The sequence below is a fragment of the Poecilia mexicana genome, unplaced genomic scaffold (genome assembly GCF_051168715.1).
Source record: "Poecilia mexicana isolate PSO_F unplaced genomic scaffold, ASM5116871v1 scaffold_9, whole genome shotgun sequence".
In the NCBI taxonomy this organism is placed as follows: Eukaryota; Metazoa; Chordata; class Actinopteri; order Cyprinodontiformes; family Poeciliidae; genus Poecilia; species Poecilia mexicana.
The window spans coordinates 15,451,462-15,475,288 of record NW_028263378.1 but is presented as its reverse complement, the minus strand read 5'-3'; the positions used below and the strand labels follow the sequence as shown (position 1 = coordinate 15,475,288).

Sequence of the window (23,827 nt, the reverse complement as noted above, 5' to 3'; positions counted from 1 at the left end):
TCGGAAAAGAAGCAGCTGCTCCAAACACAGCATAAAAACGTCCAGATTAAATGCATTTGAGGACAAAGACTTCAATTGTTTGAGACAAGTTTTATGAGGTTTTATATTTGACAGTAATGACTGTTTACATTTGGATGAAGAAATATTAATCTCACAAACCCTTAAAACATCATCCCAAGTGTAAAGCACAGTGGTGGCACCATCATGCTGTGGGAGTGTTTTGCTGCAGGAGGCACCAATGCACTAAACAAAATACGTAGCATAATGGTGAAAAAAATTATATATGGATATATTAAAGCAACACATCGTTAAAGTTTGGCCCAAAAAGGATCTTTAAAACGGACATTAACTCTAAACAATCCATTAAACAAGGTAAAAACGTCTTTAGGACAAGAATGTCACGTTTCAGTCAGGGCTCAGTCACATAGAAAATGTGCTGATAATTTTGGTAATCCTAGCTGAACTAAATTAGCCTGATTTACTGTCGGGCAGGGAGGAGAGAAAACATTTTATTTAACTCTTTATGCTTATAGATACTTCTGAGTTCATATTCGTGAAGTCCTTCAACCTCTTTCTCACCTGGTTTCCCTCCTCTGCTCCCGTCTCGCCCCAGGATGTGCGTCTCCGAGTGCCCCAGTGGATTTTTCCGTGACGACAGGAAGCGCTGCAAGAAATGCTCCTCCATGTGCGAGACGTGTGTCGGCAGTCGGAGCGACCAGTGCATGTCGTGCAGGACGGGTTACCACCTCATCGAGGGCTCCAACACGTGTGCAGTCAGCTGTGCTGATGGCTTCTACCTTGACAGTGGTGCGCATTTTTCTTCCTGGTTTAGCTAATGAGTAGATGGAGCGCCACATGTGGCAGAGCAGTGGTACTGCAGGCTGCAGTTCTCTGAAACATACGATGTTTCCCTTCTCTGTCTTTCTCTCTCTCTGCTCTTCTTTCTGTTGTGCTGCTGTTAAATAAAGATCACTGGTCCCATAAAAACCTTTAAAAAACGAGTAGACGTGTTGGCAGTGAAGTGTTTGTTTCCAAACACATTGTTGGGGGGCCAGATTGGACCAATCAACACAGAGCCAGATAACTCCTCTCTCGTTAATTGTTCAGCCAGAATCCTTTTCTCTCTATTGATCGTTTATAAGCTCATGGCCCCTGAGATAAAAGCACGGTGGAAGGTTTTGCGCTGTGGAAACGGTTTTCCAGAGACGGCGAAGCAAAGTAGACTTTCAGAAACATCTGTCTACCACCTGCGTAACAAGAAAAAAAAAGTACTCTGCAAAACTGTTTTTCTACTCCTGGGCTCACAGTGATGCCGTTTTACCCTTGATGTAACGTCTAGCCGTTTGTTTATTTTCCTGCACTTGCTGAATCCAATTAGGAAAAAAAAAAAAGAAAAAGCATGTGGTAGTAAAGATGTTTTACTATAACATAACTAAACTGAAATGAAACAGACCTACAGGATTGCCTTTAGAGTTTGATGAGGGTCTTTTCTGTGCATTGAGTCATTCTAAATCTATTCATTTAGATTACAATGTCAACACTGAAAGGATCAACTGATTGATTTGCCTGATGTTTGAGACATATGCCAGTCTTGAACGCAGATCAGGTACAAAAGACTAAAGCTATGTAAATGACCTTTTTTTTTTCATGTAAATCTTCTAATTATGAGTGTGTGTTTGCAGCCAGGTTAGTGTAAATCCTGGCTGCGGATCTGAAATGATCTGATCCAAATCCCGTCGTTATTCCACCAGGCCAAGTTGAAGTGGATGCTGTTTCCTTTGAATCGATGCCACAACTTAATGTTTGGTTTTCAAATGAGCAAACTAGTTTCTTTTTTTATCACTCTGGCAGCAAAACGAGGTGAATTCCTCCTCCATCCATCACATCGACAGATTCATTATTTTAATGTTTTTCCTTCTAAAGAACTCTAAGTGACGATAAAGTTAGATAAGCAAAGGAAATGCATCTGCTCCTTTATTGTATCATAAACTTAATTAAAAACAGGGTGTCTATGCAGCTCCAAGTTTGATTCTAGTCGTTTGGAGATCTGGGCGAAAACAGAAAATGGACTATTTTAAGCTTATCCCATTTTCTAAAAGTTGTGTATATCCATGCATTCACTAATTCTTCCATCTATTCGCCCGTTGTTCATCAATCATTTGATGCATTTGCCATCCATCCAACCGTTTATCCACCCGTGTGTCCATCCATCCGTCCATCCATCCATCAATCCGTTTGTTTTTCTTTCGTTCCTCGCTGATTTTTTTTGCAAGTTCGATATTTAAAATACTGACGTTAAATTTATATCCGTCTTGTTTTTGGCATTCTGAAAGGAAAAATATGTAGGAGCCAGAGACTTTCCTGTTAATTGATATTTCTGTCTTTTTCTCTCTTCCCTTGTAGCTGAGGATTGTGTAAAAGTGTGGCTAGCCTTTATTCTCTTTTAATATTCGCTGAAAAGTTTCCTACATTTTACAAAAACTGTGAAAAAATATGTTCTGCTTGACTAGACGTGTCACTTTTCAAGTTTTGATGTTTATGTTATTCTTGTGTTTTTAACGTGTTGACGTTTTGTAGCAATCTTTTCTAGCGCCTGTCATAAATCCTCATGTTTTGATGACTTTTCAGCCTACACATCTCACCAAATGTATGCAGGAGCACTGTTTCCAGGTCAGCCCCCAACTACGATGCTATGAAGCGGCCACTTTGTGTCTTACAGATTCCAACATTTGCAGAAGATGTCAGGAGAACTGCAGGAGGTGTTCAGCCTCCAATGTCTGCACCGAGTGTAAACCTGGGATGAGGTAAGCAAAGAAAACATGACACTGACAATATATTAAATCACATCAATTTATTTTTTAACCTCTTGTAAATGCACGAGACAGGGCGGCGTTTTAGATCACTTTGTTTTAGGAATTTTAATGTGATTTTTTTCCTCACCTTTACACATTCATTTTTTTTTTTTTGCCCTCTGGCACAATGAAATACAGCTGCAAATATATTTGCAAGAAGGAGAAAAATGTGTAGTAAATCTCCCAAAATCTTCCAGACACTGGAAGTATTCCAAGTTGGAAAATATTCGTAGGAATTTTGGAAATTTATCGGAATCTGCTGAAAATTGGGAGTAATTTGTTAATGTTGCCTAAACACCTCTGCAGAAAGCAACATGCTGTTTACTTGTTGAGATATAGAAAAGGAATAACCAAATCTAACCTCATAAAATCTGGTTGCTTTTTGTCAAACCTATGCTAAAATATATTCCCACCAGCTGCATCTAAAATCCTCTTGAAGAACGATATTTTATAGTCCCCACTTTTTATTTTTACTACTTATTTTAATGTATTCCTCTGATGTATTATCCATGGAAAGTTTGCAACCCTGAAATTTGCTCAAATTTTGCAACCGAAGCTGCAAAACCTGAGAGCTTTGGCACAGTGTTGGGGCGTCTCGACCCAGATGCTGATCCGAGTCGTTTAGCATTAGCATATTAGTAATCATTAGTTTGAACTGCATCAGGTCAGGCAGCTCTGCTCATTCAGCTAAGTCAAACCTTTACTGTCTCATTCAGTTATATAGTCATATTTGCATTCAAGCGATACGGAGCATTTTAAACGTGAAGGGACTCGAGTATCGAGGACAAAATAAAAGAATTGATTAGAAATGTTGAGTCTTCAATACGTCAAGCTTTTGCAACAAAGATAGCAACAGAGATTTTGTTTTCAGGTAAATTTTCTACAGTAAGTTTTTGTTTGGTATTGCAACATGAAACAATCTCGTTTCCCTGAAAATCTTTTTTTTTTTTTTTTTTTTTTTTTTTAATTAGTGTAAGTTTTTGATGAGCTGTTCTGGGTTAAATGTTTCTCTTTAAAGAAACTTTAATTTAATCTCAAGTGTTTCCTAAATTTTCCATTTCGTTTTGTTTGGCCCCTTCCAGAGAGGATATCATGATTTAAAGTGGTGACATTCCTCAGAGGTCATGAGGGAAACTCCTGAGAAGCGTTTAAAACACATTGCAGTCTGGAAATCTCAAACCCAACTTTTAAGTGTTCAGTGTAGCCAGAGGTGGAGGTGGAGACACTCGGAGGCCGTAATTTCCTCGGAACGGCTTTGAGATCACAGTTTTTTTTTTAAAAAAAAGGACCTTGTACACACACATGCACATGCTCAGCTTCCCCTCCTCCATTTAGTCTTGTTAAGAGCCAGAGAGGAAGAGGGGACCAGATTGTTTCTGGGAAATTTTTGCTAACGCTTTCCAGCTGTTTTTCAGCTCAGCGCAGCAGACGCACCAACCTGTCCTCACTGTGACTTCACAAAAAGGGACTTTATAACCTCCAAACCTGCTTCCTAGCTGACCTCTATCCATGCATCTGGCTCAAAGGCCAAAGCCACTTGTAGCGTGTCAAAACAGGCTGATTTATGTTGGTCCAGAACATGCAGCAAATACTCTGCTGCGCCGCCCAGGAGGATGATGGCGTTATAAACTCATTTTTTATTTATTCTTCCAGTCTCCAAGGACATAAATGCCAGATGACCTGTAACCCTGGAACCTATTTCAACGGCCACAGGAGGACATGCGAGCTTTGTCACCGTGCCTGTGCCACCTGTGCAGGTAGAAAATCCAAGATTAAAAAAAAACAAAAAAACAGCTATTTAGACCTCAGTGACATATTTTGTTTAAAAAAGTTATGTATTTTTTTAGGTACAGGTATAGAAGCGTGTACCAAGTGTGCAGATGGCTACTTGCTGGAGGACTGGCGATGCGTGTTAACATGCAGCCCTGGCTACTACCTGTCAGAGCTGACCTCAGACAACGGCCAGGTGCAGCGGTTCTGTAAGAAGTGAGTCTGCTCATCCTGCACAGCACTGACAAAAAGGCAAAAATAAGCTCAGGAAGAAACTCTGTGAACGTGAAGTCAAAGTATTTCTAAAACCTCAGAATCGAAGGAAACTGAGCATGCAGAAAAGAAATAAATAAACTGAATACTCAGAGTTAATAACTGAATATTGCATCACCCAAAGAAAAAAATGTCACAGCTTTAACATAAAATCACTGAACCAGGAGTACTTTCTATGGAAATAAACACAACTGTGCCAGTTTTAATTTTCATTGCTGTCAGAGTTGGGGTTGCTCACTATTAAAACATAAAATATCTGACAATGATGGGAAGTGTCCAAGTAACAAAACTGACAATAAATACAGGGGGGAAAAAAAGTATTGATTTCTTTTTGCTTTGGGTTTATAGCAAACATAAACTCCAGATAATAGTCCATCCAAGAAACAGAAAAAGAAAAAAAATATTGTTTCTATCTCAACTGCAAGGTTTTATTGAGACTCAGCTTTTATTTCAGGCAGTTCTTTGATACTGCAACAAAACCAAAATAATATTTTGCAGCGCTCATCAGAGTATGGCAGCAAATATTCATTCTGAACTTTTTTCTTTGCAAAATAGTTTGTGTTAAATTGTTCCACCTTTACCCATTCAGCACAAAGGGCTCTTTTAAAGATTGAGATGCATTTTTTTAAGTTATTTTTATTAATGCCATACAGTCCTCACTAAACATGGTAAGCATTGTATTTTCATATTTTTTATAGGAAAAAGTAGTTTCATTTTGAGGAAGGCCATTAAAAACTCTACATTAATGTAAATAAAGTAAAACAATTTTAAGAGACAAAAAAGAACATAAATAGAAATTAAATTGCTGTACTATTGCACTAAAAAAATGTCATTTTGTTTTAGAAAGCTGATGTTTTGGAGTTTTAACAACCAAAGATCTGAAATTATAATTAAATATTCTTTATGTCTTTTTGCTGCTTGGATAAGCCTGAAATGGGAAGATCAAAGACTAATTTGCTGCATGGAGAATATTTCCATACATGGATTAATAGCATAAAGTGTGATTTACAATTAAAACTTTTCACTTTTGTAGTTTATGCAGAGAATCTACACTGCAGCACCATGTGTCTGTTGTAGTTTAATAAAACTGTGAGCAAACGCATCAGTACCCTTCTGGCTGATAATGTTTATTTTTCTGCTGCCACTTTTAAGTAATGCTAAGACATATAAAGGAGAAGTAAGAATAAACCGTAAACATCCTCTGTTAATGCTTTTTATTTTATGATCAGTTTTTTGTTTTTCACCAAAGCCAAACCAAGCCAAACCTCGCCGCAGAATCGGACATGTGTGCTTTCGCTCGTTGTGATGCATTCCTTGTATTTTGCTCTCACACCTTGAATTATTTATTGCTCACCCGACCTTTAACCCTCTTCCGTTCTTTCATTCTCTGTCAGCCCCTCTCCGATCAGGAAGACCATTTTTATAGACGTTTTCCCCATTTTCATTATCCCTGCAGGGCAGAGGTTTTGTTGTGATCAAGATGATGTTCAGAATCTTTATCTTATTTTCACTTGTTTATTTGTGGACATTTCTTTTTTATTAAAGTTATGATTTTCTTAAATCCCATATTTTGTTGTCAGTTAATAAAAACTTTTAGTAAACATATTTTTGTTACTTGGCATAATTTTCTGATTATTCCCTTGTTTAATTTTATTTAAACCGTATCAATATAAAGAAAGTTTAATAATTAATACTAGTTTAGTAACGTAATTCTGCATTTAACCCTGGCCAGATGTGATAATAGCTGCTTCGAGTGCCTGGGGCCCGGGGAACTAAACTGCAGCAGCTGCAACAGCGGCTACAACTTGGAGGCAGGAACCTGCGTGGTTAGCACAGTCTGCAAAGATGGTGAGTTGTCAGCTTTCTTATTAGCTGCATGCTCTGTATGTGTGTGTGTGCGTGTGTGTGTGTGCATTTTCACTATTAGCCGTAACATGCAAGTAATTAGTGAAATTCATAGGTTAGATTTTCATTATACAAGCATCTAGTATAGAAATGGGATCGTTCTAGAAATGGGAAATAAAATGTTGGATAAATTTTAGATGACTAAATACACTAAAATCCAGTTTCAACAGGAGAATAAATGAACAATAGTTTTGCAATACTCGGCAAGACTTGCGGGCCTTTGATAACATTTTGCGCTTTTTGCTAACATCTTTGCTAACCCTCTCACTGCTGTAGCTCCAAACAAGCGGCCAGTCTGTCTTTGGTTTCATGCTCTGGCGTATGTGTTGCTTTTTAACAGTTTATGCCCATAACATATAATTTCTCTGGAAATACCTCACTGACAAGATCTCCATCTCTAAAACAAACAAAAAAAAACAAAACAAAAAAAAGCACTCTTTCTAAGTTTCTCTCTGCACTGACCTGAAGTCTACTTCATAACGTCCGTTTTCCCGCATTTGTCTTTTTTGTTGGACATTCAGTTTTTTTTCTCCTCTCTGCACCGTTCGCTCTCTTTTCTCCTAAAGCTGTGCATGTTGTGTCTATGATTCTTTAGACATAAATAGTTTTGACACTAACCTCTCAGTCTGATGATGCTTTGACTGCAACTTGCGATTTTCTGCTTAGGCAGGAATGTTCTAGTTGATCTGAAAACACATCCGTGTGATGAGATAAAGCTCTGAAACGGGGCTTTGCTGCGTCACCTTTACGTTGACAATGATCTGTGTTACTTAAAGTGCACCCTCAGTCTGCCTTTGTAAAGCAAAAGTCTCATTTTTAATGATGGTTTTTTCTGTAGCTTTGAAATTAAAATGCTTGTGTACAGATGGAGGGTTCACTATAAGTTTTCTAGTTTGGGATAAATGAAATAAATATTTTTTTGGGGGAGAAAAAAAATCATTATTTTACTAATTGTGTGACACTTTTTTTCCCCTTTTTTTTCTCTCTCTTTTCTTTCTCCCAAATCCATTTTCTGATCTCCTGACATCACTCCGCTGGATCACAATCCTTTTCCACCTCGATGAACATCCCTGTGATTGGATCAAAAAACAAAACAAAAACAACAACAACAACAAAAAAAACAAACTCCTTCCTGTCACCTGAACCTTCTCCTGACCAATCATTGCAACTCTGCTTGTCGTTTTTTAATGGTTCTTCCTTGTGTGTGTGTTTCTCTGTAATGTTTCGCCCCCCTTTCTCTCCCCCCTGTCCCTCCTGCTGCATCTCCTCTTCCTGGTCTGTGGAAAGCAAATGAAGAATCTTGGGCGGAAGGTGGTTTCTGCGTGCTCGTTAAAAAGAACAATCTCTGCCAGAGGAGAGTGCTGCAGCAGCTGTGCTGCAGAACGTGCTCGCAAAAGGGGTGACGCGACGCCGCCACCGGGCGCGAGAGGGAGCGCACGGAGGGGTCGGGGGGCGGGGAGCGGGGGCCAACCCTCTTCTCCTCTAACCCCCCCTCCTCCCTCTACCTGCCTGAGCATTCACAGTCACATAATTTATAAGAAAATCTGTGCCTCTTTAAAGGACGCATCGGAGGTGCGATGACAGGACTACAACAAACCTACCTTTTTTCAGTACTGGGACAAACACGTGGTCAGGGTGTGAAACGACTGGGACTTACTTCAAGAAAAATGAGCTATTGAAAACAACAACAAGAAAAAAAAAACAAAAGAAGCAAACAAACAAAAAGAAAATAAAGGTGTTGGTATTTTGTGACCAAAGCATTGATGCCAAAATAATTGAACCTTCTTTGTATTTGTTGCCAGTGTACAGAGCATAGTTAAAAACAGGAACCTCTCAGCCTGCAAATCTCTCAATACGTCTGTGTGCATTTTTTGTTTTGGCCCCTCTTTCTCATCTCCCTCCAGTGCTAATGACCAACAGATGGAGAAAGTGAGCATACAGTAGGAAATGCCATGGTTTTCTGGCTGTAAATATACGTCAAAGAAGGCGAGGATTTAAAAAAAAAAAAAAAAAAAAAAAAAAAAAACCCACGTAGCTCATAATGTGAAAATAATGCGTGTCTGGGCTGATTCTGGCTGCTTGAGGGAAGGGAAGTCAAATTCACACTTTAGTACGTACCTCACACGCAGTACACTGATGCACATATATAAATACATAAATATCTATATTTATATATGTATATCCAAGCCGCACACACACACACGCACCTTTAAGCATGAGCGCAGACACGTTAATCAGCCACTACTTGAAGTTACAGACTACGGCGCACGCCAAGACTGATGCACAGAACTGAGCAGAACCGACTCTTTTTCGTTTACTTCAAAACATCCATCTGCCCCTCTGACTAGTGTGTATGTGGGGTGTGTTTATCTTTATTGCGGTGTCCAAGAGATTGCCATTAATTCTTGATGTAAGCCCAGACGGCATTGATTCATTCAAGAGTCGATAGTCATTCTTTCCAGATCGTTCTGCAGGGAGGGGAGCTCCGCAGTAAGTTATAATGAATTTGCGGTACTAGGGATGTACCGATGCCACGTTTTCACACGTGTGACGAAGATTCATGGCCCAAAAACTGAGGACCGAGTTTATCCGCTGCAGTGACTTCACACTTCAAAGCTTTCTTCCTTTACTTTGTCGGATGAGAAAACTGCAATATCTGTCAGACTTGTTACTGGGGTCTGAAATTCATTGAAATGTTGGTTACCTTTTTTTTCCACATGCCCTGTATGACACAGCTTAAGGGAACTATTGTCCAGTAATGATATTGTATCTGTATCGGTGCATCCCTATATGTTACTGTTCTCAAATAAAATAGAGTTTTAGAAGTTTCTGCTCTCTTTATTCTGTTACAGTAAAGACAATGCACATGAACTGAGGTTCTCTGACAATTTGGACATAATGTATTCATTTAATGCTGCTTGCATCTGCAGATAAAGCTCAATGAGAGGCAGTTGGACGGGAAACGACCGTCTCACATTTCTATCCTTATTTTCTCAATTTTAGACAAGTTGAGTTGTTTTGTTAAGCTAAAGGTACATACATATATATATAGTCACACGTTTGATTTTCTTTATTTTTCTGTAAAAGGAAGCTTTCGGTGTCAGAACTCAAAACGGTGTCAAAAATTCACATAATTAAAAGAAAACAAAGTTTCAGCGACGAGCCCAATAGACGTCAGAGAGCTGCGCTCCCCTCCTGTCCGTCTTTGAGCTTTACCTGCTGGAGCTCGCAAATTATTCCAGAAATGCTGGCTTTTAACGTTGCATAAGAATAAAAATAAACAAAACAAAACAAAAAAAACGCAAATAAACCTAAAAGGGAAAAAAAATACCTCTGAATGGTACTTTTTGGTGGGTGTTGATGCCTGCAGCCTGAAGCATTTACAGTATTAGATGAATTGTTGTACTGTGGACTGGTAATGGTTGTTGGTGATTTGTAATAAAGAAAGTCCCCCGTTTGGGTTAAAAGAAGCTTAATCTTGGTCATTGTTTAAGATGACTTGATTATGTGTGTGTGTGTGTGTGATAGTTGACACACACACACACAGCCCCTCGTATAAAAGCTGTTTTTATTGTGTACTTGTGACATAATTGTGACAATGCATTATTAATGTTACTCAAAGTCCTAGTTTTGAAAATCTTTTTTTTTTTTATTACTTTTACTTAAGTGTTCTTATTAAAATGTTTAATCTGTTTACGGTTCTGTTGTCTTCTCGGTTTTCTTTTATTCACATTTTTTTTAACCATGAAATTATTGCTGTATTAGCATCATGAATTATTTTTTTTTCTTTTTAAAAGAAAGATCTTGAAATCTGCTTTTGCTCTACACTGAGCTACATTTGACAAAGTGATATGTTTTCACCAGTCGAGCTGATTTAATAAAAGTTCCACATTCTTGCGGCTCAGTGTTTTGGAGGAGATGCAGTATAAACCTGATATTTAATATTTGCGACATAAAACTCAAACACTTTTCTCACTATCTGACAGTGGTTTTCATTTAAATGTAGAGGTTTACATACATTTTCTCAGTATTTGGTGGTTTTTCTCTTTGAACTTGATTCTAAGCTTTTTGGTTTTCCTTCCTCACTGGACGTCTGCTCCGTTCCTCCTGACAGAAATGATGTAACTCATTTTACTCTCATGCACCTTTTCAAATCTGCCCACAGCTTCTCATTGCTTTGTGACAGCCTTTCCAAAACATTGACTTTCTTATCCATAAGCCACTTTATAAGAAACGCATTTACATGTTTGTGGTCTTTATCCACTTTGAAGGCTCATTTCTGCCCAATCTCTACCTTCTTGGCTGATAAATTGCGATGTTGCTCCAATGTTTCCACGTTTTTGGCTCATCATGCCAGCTTTTTTGGCTTTGGCCGCCCCTCTTACTTTAAAGTTTGGATGCAAAAATCTGCCTCTCTTTCCTCCAAATGTGGTCATTACGCCTAATCCTCACCAGGATGTTCAGTCTTGATAAAAATGGAAATAAATTGTTTATGAATTTTATTGACTTCATTGATAAAAGTTGCATCAGGATGTGACGTGTCTGGCATCTTTAATCACATCAAACTTGGTTCAGAAAACTGTAGTTTCTGACGGCGGATCCTCTGGGAATTGAATATGAACTCACTTTTCATCAATCACGATTTCAAAGCGTACACATTGATCTAGTGGGATCTAGTGGATTTGATGCGTAGTAAACAGATTTCCCCTTACGGCTGATTCCTAAATGTTTGCTCAAAAACAAGCCATGTCAGTACAGTAATTATAATGGGTATAAGAATATAAAACCTCCTAAATAGATGAGTAATGGTATTAACATGATTTTAATGCAAGGTCTAGAGCAACAAGACTGGGACATTGTGTGAAATACACTGACTGCCTTGTAAAGATAATATTACCCCTTCAACTTTCTTTCTTTCTTTGGCAATTACAGCCACAAATTGCAATCCACTTTATTTGGATTTTTAAAACACTTAATGGTACATAATTGTGAAGTGGTAAAAATGACACACGGCTTTCAAAATTCCTCGTGGCTGTAAATCTAAAAAGTGCGGCGTCGTGTTAAGACCTCGGAGGATCTTAGCTTCCTCCTGAAGTACATCCTGCTCTGTCCTTTCCGTCTGCTGTCCAGATGAAGACTGAGGTATTTATTTTCCTCAGCCACCTCCACTTCTTCTCCCATGACGGGAATAGAGTTTGATCGAACCCTGTTTCTCTAGAAACCTGCAGTCATCTCCTTTGTTTTGTTCTCATTGAAGACGACATGATTGTTTCCACACCGTGTCACAAAATATGCAGTGATAACTGCATTGAAAGGTGAGGTGGTTCTATAAAGGGAGCTGAATACAGATACATCAGTTTTCCTAGTTGAGTTTGTAAAAAAAAAAAAATATATATATATATATATATATTTCATATTTCTTTCCGCTTTAGAAGCAGCCTTGGTTATCAGAACATCCCGTAATGGCAAGGGTTTAAGAAGTGTCAATGCTTTCTCAAGATTCTCTATGTTGTGGAGATTTATCTGAACACTAAAGTATTTGTACATTGTTCAAGATTTCCAAAATCTAAATGCATCTGCTGGAGGATCTAGTCAAGTTGTGTTTTTTTCTGCTTCCTTGGACCGAGTGTGAGACGATGTAGAAGAGTTGCGGAGCTAGACGATGTCGGCGTTGTCTCACAACAACAACAACGTGTTGCTGTCCTTACAAGCTCAGACTTGAGCGTCCACAACAGAGGACATAAGTTTCACCACCCTGAGTGTCGCCCCCATCTGTTGTCTTCCTGGATGGCACTCCAGGAAGATTTCTGCTGAGTAGAGCAGTGTGGCCCTCTGTTCCCTGAGAACTTGGCTCTCAGTTTGTTTGTCTGCGGGGGTGGGCGTGAGGAAGAGTGACGCCGTCCATTCGGGTGGTGGCTGGGGGGGGATGTGGGGGGGGCTTTTGAATGGTTTCAGCAGAGCTAGGCTGAATAGGAAGCCGCTGCCTGTTGTGTTTGTACACAAAGAATCTCCTTTGTTTTCCAGAGGAACAATTGAGCTTTTCACCGAAAGCCGGAGAGCACAGACAAACCTCACCGCTGCGGAGAAGGATGCTCTCGCTTTCTACTCTTACACAAACGTCCTGCTCCGTCGTTATGCTTAAACCAGCATTTGCCACCTTTGTTTAACAGCAAAGTGAGGGGGGGCGATGTTTATGTGCTATTTGTTTGCTTTTTTTTTTTTTTTTTTTTTTTTTAAGGTTAATGGATTTGTGGAAACTTCTAGTTCAACTGCCAGCAGTATAAGACAATTTATATGAATTTTCAGAAGTTTGTTCTCTTATTCATTTTCAGACGTTGTTTAGGTAGAATTGTCGTGTAATAACTTACACGATAAGTTATTACAATTATGGATGTGCAATTATGCCCTTTGTGGAATCATAATTGCACATCCACCCAGAGGGCCATGGTAATTATGATAATGTTTTTGATGCGATGATTCATTGATTACTCTGCCAGTCGCAGAGGTTTCCGGCAAGCAAAACTCAATTCCCTGCACTTCTGAAACCCACGCACAAGTTCAGCATTTTTAGCCGTGGAGTTATGAGCCTAAAGTTAAAACAAAGCTGTTCTCTTAGTGATGATGCTTCTGCTGCTTGGTCACAAAAATGAATATAAAGGTAATAACTTTCACATTTAAGTTTTTTTTTGAATGTTTGTTTAGGTTCCTGAGTCATAGCAGTATATTCATTTTTATAGCAACATTGAAAAAATACATAAATGGCACAAAATAAAAAAATGAGTGCAGAAGAGCTGTGAATATAGATGAAAGTTGACTAAAAATGTCAGGTTTTGAATACCAAACTCAGTTGTCAATCAATGTCAGAGGTAAAGTAGTGATAACAGAGTCTGAAACTGAAATTAAGAATTTAAAATTTAACATTTAAAATTATTCATTGAGCAGGAGGAAGTAAGGAGAAATGTAGCATAGGTATCTACTATACTGTCACCCTACGGTAGAACATACAGGTGCTGGTCATAAAATTAGAATATTGTGATAAAGTTCATTATTTTCCATAATGTCATGATAAAAATTAAATTGTCATATATTTTAGATTCATTGCACACCAACTGAAATATTTCAGGTCTTTTATTGTTTTAATTTTGATGATTTTGGCAAACAGCTCATGAAAACCCAAAATCCCTGTCTCAAAAAATTAGAATATTATGAAAAGGTTCTCTGAACGAGCAATAAAAATAATCATCTGAATCAACAAAGTAACTCTAAACACCTGAAAAAGATTCCTGAGGCCTTTAAAAACTCCCAGCCTGGTTCATTACTCAAAACCGCAATCATGGGTCAGACTGCTGACCTGACTGCTGTCCAGAAGGCCATCACTGACATCCTCAAGCAAGAGGGTGAGAAACAGAAAGAAATTTCTGAACGAATTGGCTGTTTGCAGAGTGTTATATCAAGGCACCTCAGTGGGAAGTCAGTAGGAAGGAAGAAGTGTGGCAGAAAACGCTGCACAACGAGAAGAGGTGACCGGACCCTGAGGAAGATTGTGGAGAAGGGCCGATTCCAGACCAAATTAAATTTTCACCTCCATAAAACTTTTCAGCAGATGGAAGCATGAAGTGCTCAAAAATCTTCTGATAGCTGCTGCGTTGATCCTGCCCTTGATAAAACCCAGTGGACCAACACCAGCAGCTGACATGGCACACAGACCATCACTGACTGTGGGTACTGGACTCTGGACTTCTGGCATTTTGGCATTTCCTTCTCCCCAGTCTTCCTCCAGAGTCTGGCACTTTGATTTCCGAATGACATGCAAAGTTTGCTTTCATCCGAAAAAAGTACTTTGGACCACTGAACAACAGTGGTCCAAAGTGCTGCTTCTCTGTAGCCCAGGTCAGGCGCTTCTGCCGCTGTTTCTGGTTCAAAAGTGGCTTGACCTTTGACCTGGGGAATGCGGCACCTGTAGCCCATTTCCTGCACACGCCTGTGCACAGTGGCTCTGGATGTTTCTACTCTAGACTCAGTCCACTGCTTCCCCCAAGGTCTGGAATAGGCCCTTCTCCACAATCTTCCTCAGGGTCCGGTCACCTCTTCTCGTTGTGCAGCGTTTTCTGACACACTTTTTCCTTCCTACTGACTTCCCACTGAGGTGCCTTGATATAACACTCTGCAAACAGCCGATTCGTTCAGAAATTTCTTTCTGTTTTTCACCCTCTTGCTTGAGGATGTCAGTGATGGCCTTCTGGACAGCAGTCAGGTCAGCAGTCTGACCCATGATTGCGGTTTTGAGTAACGAACCAGGCTGGGAGTTTTTAAAGGCCTCAGGAATCTTTTTCAGGTGTTTAGAGTTACTTTGTTGATTCAGATGATTATTTTTATTGCTCGTTCAGAGAACCTTTTCATAATATTCTAATTTTTTGAGACAGGGATTTTGGGTTTTCATGAGCTGTTTGCCAAAATCATCAAAATTAAAACAATAAAAGACCTGAAATATTTCAGTTGGTGTGCAATGAATCTAAAATATATGACAATTTAATTTTTATCATGACATTATGGAAAATAATGAACTTTATCACAATATTCTAATTTTATGACCAGCACCTGTAAATGCACCAAGTGTGCCCGTCATTTACTAAGCTGTCATTTGTGCCCTGCTAGCTTCCAAATAGAGGGAAGTTCTGATCCAATTCTGACTCCACATCTGTCACTTCTTTACTTAGGAAAGTAAAATCCACTGCAGAAATGTAGCAGTTAAAACTTTATTTTGCGGGCACAGTTTGTCACCCAAATTTTGTAATTATGGAAAGAGTTAGTTTGCTAAACAACTTGTGGTTTGGTTCTACTAAGTCATTTAAATCTAATGCTGCACACGTAGTGTTTGGAAAGGATGTTAAGACTGATATACAACTGCTTTCTTCTTTTATTTGTCTCAAACACAGAGAAACAATGAGTGTTAAGACGTTCCGAAGAATAATTTTGAGTGAATATGAACTGGTAAAAAAAAAAAAAAAAATCCCAATAGCATTTTTCCTTCATAGATTATCTTTGTAATAAAATGTATAATTTCCTCCTTTTTTGTGTCACCAATAAGTGGCCACACATCTGTTTGGCATTACCAAAAGGGTTTATATTTTTAATGAAGAAAAAAAGTCAGTGTTTTATGGCCAACAAAAGTCCATCTGTCACTGCAGACCCAAATGATTTACTAGCAATATACAATAATCACTTCCTGTTTTTGAGAGATGTGTGACTGCAACATCTTTTTGTTGTCAAAACGTTTTCTTAGAATTGCTTACTTAGGTCGATCACGGTTTATTTGTTTCAAACTTTCATTGTTTCGAAGTTTTTACAACTCGAAACTGGGACGATGTTACTCCGTTAAACTTTCCTCTGCAGTTTTAATTTGGAAATTTCTGGGTGTGTTTATTACTCCAACTGTGCTTTTGCTGCTGAAAGGTGGAAATGTCTCCAATCATGGGTTTTAAACACAGAACCGTTAAACTCTAAAACTTTTAAATATCTAGTGTCATAAAAAATTTAACTGGTTGGGAAGTTGTTTGAACTTTGTTCTTATAATGCAGATAATCTTTCATCAGTGAAATTTAAATGATCTGCATTTACCTCTGACATTAAGCCTGGAATAACCAAACCCAAAATATCCAGGGCTTTACTGTGTCTTCTTTTGCTGCAGAAGTGAACAACATATCTGAGTAACTTTTTAAAAATATTTTTGCATCAGGAAGCTGAAAGTCAGTCTGCGTGGTTTCTTCTGCCATCATCTGTTTGGGTCGCAGCGTCGGCTGGTGACTTAAAAATGACTAAACAATCTGATAAAGAAGGCTGGTTCTATTTTGGATTATTGTGCGAAGAAGGATTCTCCGTAAAAGGAAGAACATTACGGAAAACCCTGAGCATCCTCTTCATCAGACCGTGACACGTCAACAGTGTCTTCAGTCCGAGACTCCTTCAGATCTGCTGCGATACAGACTGCTACAGGCGATCCTTCCTGCCTGTTACGGAGTAAAGCTTCTTCAAGGCTCGTATGTCTTTTACTGAACCTTTCTGTTCAGTTTTTATTGAAGAGAAAAACGGCAACAGCTGTTCGTAACCCAGCAACCAAAAATCAACAAAAGCAAGATAGTGACAAAACAGAACCAGATCCTGTTAAGCATTCTTCAAAATAAAAGACTTCCTCTATTCAAATAAATCATGTCTCACACTTAAATATATTCCACTTCACCTTTGTAATTATATACAATCATGTTCAATACAATTAATAATAATCATCATGTAAATTATGCTTAACATATAATTGTAATTCAGTCACTTATGCAAAATATACTGAACAACATATAAGTGTAAAAAAGTCACAACACTGCCTCCATCTGTCAGCATCCACTACAATTCTTTGAAGGAACTTCAATAATATGAGTTAGAGCAAATTTATTTCCCTTAAGAATCAACAGGATGTTTTTGAATTGAACAGAAACGGGTTGAATGATCATTGTGCAGCGGGTTTATAATGAAGCTGTTCTTTTGTTTTTTGTTTTGTGGCTCTCTGTCTGCAGGGGAGTACATGAGTAAACAGGGAATGTGCCATCTTTGTGACGCTTCCTGTCAGCAGTGCACGGGTCCGGAAAGTGAAGCCTGCACCGTCTGCCCAGATACAAGGTTAAAACCTTTCACGAGGAAACGTCACCAGTGCAGAGTGCATGTTTTCAGACTTTTTTTTTTGTTTCACACATTTGTTGTTTTTCCAGGCCAGTTTTAAAAGAGATATTAAGGCTAAATATGTTAAGATGATTATCAAAGTTCATAGTTTCTACGATTTGATCTTAACTACGGTTGTCCCTATGAACCTCTGTGGATATAAAAAAAAAATCTGCACACGTTAAAACGCCAAATTGTTGTAGTATGAAACAGTAATGCCAAGAGAAATAATTGCAAAACATTTTTCACCTTTATTATAACCTTGAAACAGTGCAACTCAACTAAAAATATAAAACTTAAATCTTCTAGAGGGAGAAATCAAAAGACTTAAATAATGTGGCCGCATAAATGTGCTCACCATTAAAACTCATACTTTTCTGTTAGAAATTCACTCGCACTTTTTGGTACACGTTTATTATAAGATTCAGCTTTGTAGATGTTTAAATATTGCATTTTAACTCCAAAACAGGAAGCTAGCAGGACAAATTTTGAACAGGATAGTAGAAATCCACATCCAATGTTACTTTGTGTTGACAAACTTAGAGAACAAGTTACCGGTGCAGCACTTCACTAAACATCGAAGGTGTGGAGGCGAGGAGAAGCTAATTGTTTCTAAAAGGCTTATTAAAGTCCTCTGTTAAATTACCAAAGGGGCACTCGAATGACTCTCTAGCTATTAGGATCAATTAAGAACCAAACCTGGCACAGTGTGTTACCTCTGTGCCATCCTTCCAGCTGAACATAATTATTGCAGCTTTATTTTGCAGAAAAGTTGGGTCAGGAAAGAGTAAAAAGATGCATGAAAATATAAAGCAATCTGAATATAACTGAATATATTCCTACAATCATCTGGAGTTTAAACTGGAACTGAGGCTTAAGTTTCAAGGAGACAATAACAAAAGCACACAGCCAAGAAAACAAAGGAATGGCCTCTCTCACTCACACACACACACACCCCCACACACACACACACACGCACACACACACACACACACACACACGCACACGCACACACACACACACACGCATACACACACACACACACACGCATACACACAAAAAAACTATTTAAGGTCTTGGACTCAGCCAGCCAGAGTTTGGATCTGAACCCAGCGGAGCTTCTCCAGAGAGAGCTAAAATTCACTCAGGACTGATTCTGCCAAAAAGAAACAGAAAAACCTCCAAGACAAAGGTATGCCAAGCTTGTGGTATCTTTCCCAAGAAACCTCCAGGCAGCCACACACTCTTCAGCCAAGTACAAAGAGAAGTTCTTCAATAATTATGTAAAGAGGCATATTCTTTGTACAAAGTGTTACAAAACACTCTATTAAAACCTACTTTTTGCGAGTCCCTTCGCACTGCTGCGTGTAAATTAATGAAGGAATAAAAACCGACTGGATCCATGCTGAGACAAACCTGAAACAAAACAAAACGTGGAACATTTTCCATCTGCACTGTTCATTTAAAAAGATGTAAGCTAATACAGCCGAAGTGGCGCAAACATCGCATTGCAAATCCAACCACTGCACCGAAAGCAGAGTTGATGCCTTTATAAATCAGACGTGAATTCACAGATGGGTGGGTTCAGATGTTGTGAAATTCTGCTCATTTCCAAGGATAAATCCAGCTTCTTAATGCACAGTGTGTTTATGTTTCAGCTGTAGCTCTGCTTCATACATCCATGCAGGCTCTTTGAAGACGGCCGTTGTGTCATCGGCTGCCAGGAGGGGCGCTATGTCCTGGGGAAGCTGTGTCTTCCCTGTCATCACACCTGCAAGACGTGCACTGCTGAGGGTCCAGACAGCTGCACCAGCTGTGACACAGGTACACGCTCCCACAGAGATAAATACATTCAAATTGTTCTGTTTTGTTTCCTTGTGGTGAAAATAGAAAACAGAAATATTTGCAGGTGCCAAAGTAAAAATATTTTCTTTTTTTTTTTTTTTTCTCATTATCTCTGCAAGTTGAATGTGTCTTAATCTAACTGGCTTGTAGCGGCACAGAAGTGTATTTACACTGGAAGCAGCGATGAGTGGTTTTTGTTTCCAGAGCTGCAGATACCGACCCTGATGTTCTGTGTCACTGCTACAGCCGAGAACAGGAATATCAGCTGCAAGTAACAATGAGTCACCAGGTGTTTCTGTATCACAAGCGAGCATTATTAGCACAGCTAGCTACAAACAGGAAGTTAGAAAAGTATCACCCCTTCCTCCATTTGAGTTAATTATTGATCTCTGAAATGTTTTAGAAATCATTGAGGAAGATAATTACTAGAGTTGGTGTATTGACTAGCAAGTGTTTCACAGGGTATTGATTTAGTTTTGGTATTTATTAGCTGCTGGGTGAAAATTTCTCAATGTGCTGCCTGTGATTGTAGACTCTGAACATATGGAGTTGTGACTAAACCTCACAAAACATTTTCATACCACTTTCCCACTTGTGACCACAAACTTCAATCTATTTCATGGAGGTTTTGTGGGACAAAACCCCAATACAAAGTAATACAGAACTGGAAAGAAATGAAAAATAACACGTTGTATTAAAGAGGCTTTACAGAAAAAGAAAATCTTCAAAGTCTCACCCCCATCACTTTAAATACCCAAATACAAAACAGTTTCTTCTTGAAAATCAGGGAACACACCAGACATGTCAGTAAGGGCTTTTGCACATCTGCAGAGTGTTGATCAATCTATCATCTGAAATGGAAAAGTTTGGTGGAACTACAAGCCTAACCAAACCTATCAACACAAACTGCGCTAGGAAATAAAAACATCAGAGAGGAATCAGAGAAGCTGGGGAGCTGCGGAGGAAGCTTTTCTTCAGCAGGGATGTGGAAGCTCTTAACAGGAAGACAGATCGGGAACTCCTGCATGAAAACCTCTGAGGCTTACGAAAGGCTTGAGAAATTCACCTTTCAGCAAGAAAGTCGCCCTAAGAACGTCCAGAGCTGCAGCGAAATGGTTCGGCTCAAAGCATGTTCATGCATTAGAATGGGCCCAGATCTAAATATTGATGAGAGTACGTGAAAAATGTTAAAGCTTGCATGATTTCCCATCACTTCCTATCTATCTACTACTCTACTTTGTTTTTCACCTAAGATTGCAATAACATCCACAGACGTTTGTAGATTTAACCTGAGAAAATGTGAAAAACTCAAGGGCTCTGAAATTGTTGGCAAGGCTCTGCAGCTCTGACTGCTGACTGGAGCAAATGTGCTTTTAGACCAAGCTAAGGCTCATTTGTGTCAGACATCCCCAATTAATCTTCTGAAAGTAAATGGATCTAATTAAGTTATAATGTTGCTGTTGATAGATGTGTTTTAGAAAGGGAGAACCAGTCTTTGTATGATCCACCCTGATGTCTTCGCTGTAACAGTGTCCATTTATCTTCTTCCTCGCTCCTCAATATGAAACCCACCCCGGTGTTAAGTGCTGTCATCCTCTGAATCTGAGCAGCTAATCCTCACTCCTTTTTTTTTTCTCATATTAATATAGATCTCAGAGGTCATTAACAGACTGCAGCTGAAGAAATATTAGTCTGATGGTGACAGGAGCAACTGTGTTTATCACACTGTTGCAGACGATATTATGGCTGTCAGAATGAGAGTGTTTACGCTGGGGAGATACTGTTACGCACCTACACACACTTTGAGGTACCAGGTGTCCAAGAAAAGAATTAACACCAGATTTTCTCGTCACACACACGTTCAATTAGCCGAAAAATTTGTCAGCCTATGTTTGAAAACGTGGTTCCGTTTAATTGCAAGTCTGTCTGAGGTTCAATGAGACATAACAATAACAACAGGAACAGACCTATCTGTCTCACCCGGCTTCTTTCTCAAAACAGCCTCTCTTATCTCAGACACACACGCACATGCACACTCAAGGTATGAGCAAGATACGGAGGAGATTTTCTGATACTGACCTTTGATAGCGATGCTTTAGATCCCTGCTGTCACTTTTAAATGAGGGAGCATGACGGTAAACGAAACTGCAAATAAAAAACTTTCTAGACATAAAATTAAAGTAACACATGTAAAGTTTATTCATTGTCTTTAACACAAGATTTAACTAGAAACTACAATGTAAATATTTTGCTGTCTCCATGGAGTTTTCTTAACGATTGCTGTCTATTTAGCAGCAAACATCTTCCTGCCTGTCCTCCCTAGGCTCCCTAATGCTGTTGAAGAATAGAATAGAATAGAATAGAATAGAATAGAATAGAATAGAATAGAATAGAGTTATCTTTTATTGACCCTCAGTGGGAAAACTCAGGTGTACCAGCAGCGAGGTAACAGTCAGATGGAAGCACACAAGCACACATGAAGACAACCAGTGATAATAAAATAAAAAAATGTTATGGAGACTGTATCTATAAATTTAAATATACAACATGAAAACTTCAGATTCATGACAAACGGCTTGTGCAGATTCTAATAAATGTTCAGGTGGAAAAGGAGGATAATGTAAACAGTGATGTTATTCTCCATGTTGGTCTGTCACAGGGCTCTGCAACCTGAGACTCCAGAGCTGCAAGTGGCTCTTTGGACCGTCCACAATGTTGCCTGTTAATGTTTTTGAAAATAAACAAATTCAGATTTTGGTAGTTTTTCCTCTTTTGTTATGGTATAATTGCGTTGAATTTCCGAAACAGAAGATTTGTTTTTGTGTGTGTGTGTTTCTGTGGGCAACTAAATATTTTTTTTCTTCATCATTTTCCACAAATTTCAACATCCCACAGAAGTCTTATTTTCTTTATTATTTTTTTAAACCTGCAAAAATAGAAATAAAGCTGTGATGCTTTGAAACTCACAAGAAAGATTTTGTAGTTGATGTTTATATTTGTTTTTTTCCATAAAGTCATGTAACAGTTGTGGCTCTGAGTAAATGTCATTGAAGCCAAAAATGGCTTTTATAGATCTCTGGTCTATCACATATAATCTACAAAAAAAACTATCCATATTTGTGGTTGTGGGGTAGCAAATGATGAAAATATTTAAGAGTAATGAAGATCTCTGTTCGGCAGATGAGACTGCACATTCTTGAATGATACTTCACATTTAAGACAGTGGTTTCCTAAAACCTAAATTACTCTTAAACCTCCGTCAGCGAGTCTGTGTCTGTCTGCATGCCTGTGTTTTGCATCAGCTCCTTCTTCTCATGGAAACCCTCATCTCTTTTTTTTTTTTCTTCCCCCGTTTCAACCCAGACAGGGTGGGTGTACCCAGGTACCTGTTTCAGAATCAGTGTCGGGAAGCCTGTCCTGAGGGCTTCTTCTCCTCTGCAAGGATGTGTTGTGAGCCGTGTCCTGCAGAATGCGTCGTTTGTACTGCAGCAGACCGCTGCGTCCAGTGCAGCTCGGGATACAGGCTCAGAAATGGCCAGTGTGTCCAACTGGAGTGCAGCACAGGTTAGAGACATGTGTTTGTTGCAGAACCTTAACATATTAAGGTTAACTATAGCGCAACTCTGAGAAATGTAGTCAGAAAAATAATAGTAATAATAATCAACATCACATCGTTGAATTAATCATTCATCATCATTCAACAATGATGCCTCATATTTTACCTGCTTAGCAGCACAAAACAACAAAGCAAAGCAACTTTTGCACTTCATTTCTGTCTACCTACCTTGTATTTTATTTATTTATTTATTTTTAAATCTCTTAACGATGAACTGTCAGAGCGTTTGTTGTAGAGAAGTAGATTCTTCTCTCATTTTAAGTTTCACATCTGTGAAGCTCTCAGATGTTCCCAGCCTGGTGTAAGTTATATGATTAGAGAGTTCATGCCATCTTTCTATCATCTTTGATATTCAACAAAGGGAAAAATGTTGGAAGCACAGTTGCTGGCGTGCCTTAATCTAGTCCATCTACCAAGGCCCACATGGTGCAGACCCCCCACCCCCTGCCGTTTTTTCTGATCTTAATCCTCATTTTTATCCTCTGAGAGATTGTGAAAGATGAACACCTCACAGTTTATATCAAAGCGTGAGATCAGCTGGGAATGGCAGTCAGGGGAGAACTGAGCGAAAGCTGGGACTTCTGCTTTTCGCAGTATTTGAGATAAGGAACGGAGGTGGAGCTTTCTGCACCAGAGGGTCTGAAATGAACATGGATTCCAGCAATGAGAGTTTGCATCACTACAGTAGATCTGCAACTATGTTGTCTTTAATTTTCATTCTCCTGTGGCATTTTGATTCGATTTATTCGATTTAGACAAAATTGAATGTTTGGAAAAAGTTAAAAGTCGCAAAAGTGCTTTTCAAGAAACGAGAACTGAAATCCGTTTAGTATTTTATTCCTTATATCAGTTCTCTTGT

General features: G+C 38.8%; 1 protein-coding gene across 2 annotated transcripts in view; it reads left to right on the top strand.

Moving 5' to 3' along the window:
* The window catches only part of pcsk5b (proprotein convertase subtilisin/kexin type 5b), a 96,028-nt gene that overhangs the window by 55,666 nt on the left and 16,535 nt on the right, over positions 1 to 23,827 (top strand). For both annotated transcript variants that reach the window (XM_088008834.1, XM_014998247.2), the window contains exons 16-23: positions 614 to 807; positions 2,720 to 2,804; positions 4,506 to 4,609; positions 4,700 to 4,838; positions 6,628 to 6,743; positions 17,366 to 17,468; positions 19,195 to 19,331; positions 22,716 to 22,916. In XM_088008834.1, the coding sequence (XP_087864960.1) occupies positions 614 to 807; positions 2,720 to 2,804; positions 4,506 to 4,609; positions 4,700 to 4,838; positions 6,628 to 6,743; positions 17,366 to 17,468; positions 19,195 to 19,331; positions 22,716 to 22,916 (1,079 nt within the window). The remainder of the gene's footprint in view (positions 1 to 613; positions 808 to 2,719; positions 2,805 to 4,505; positions 4,610 to 4,699; positions 4,839 to 6,627; positions 6,744 to 17,365; positions 17,469 to 19,194; positions 19,332 to 22,715; positions 22,917 to 23,827) is intronic.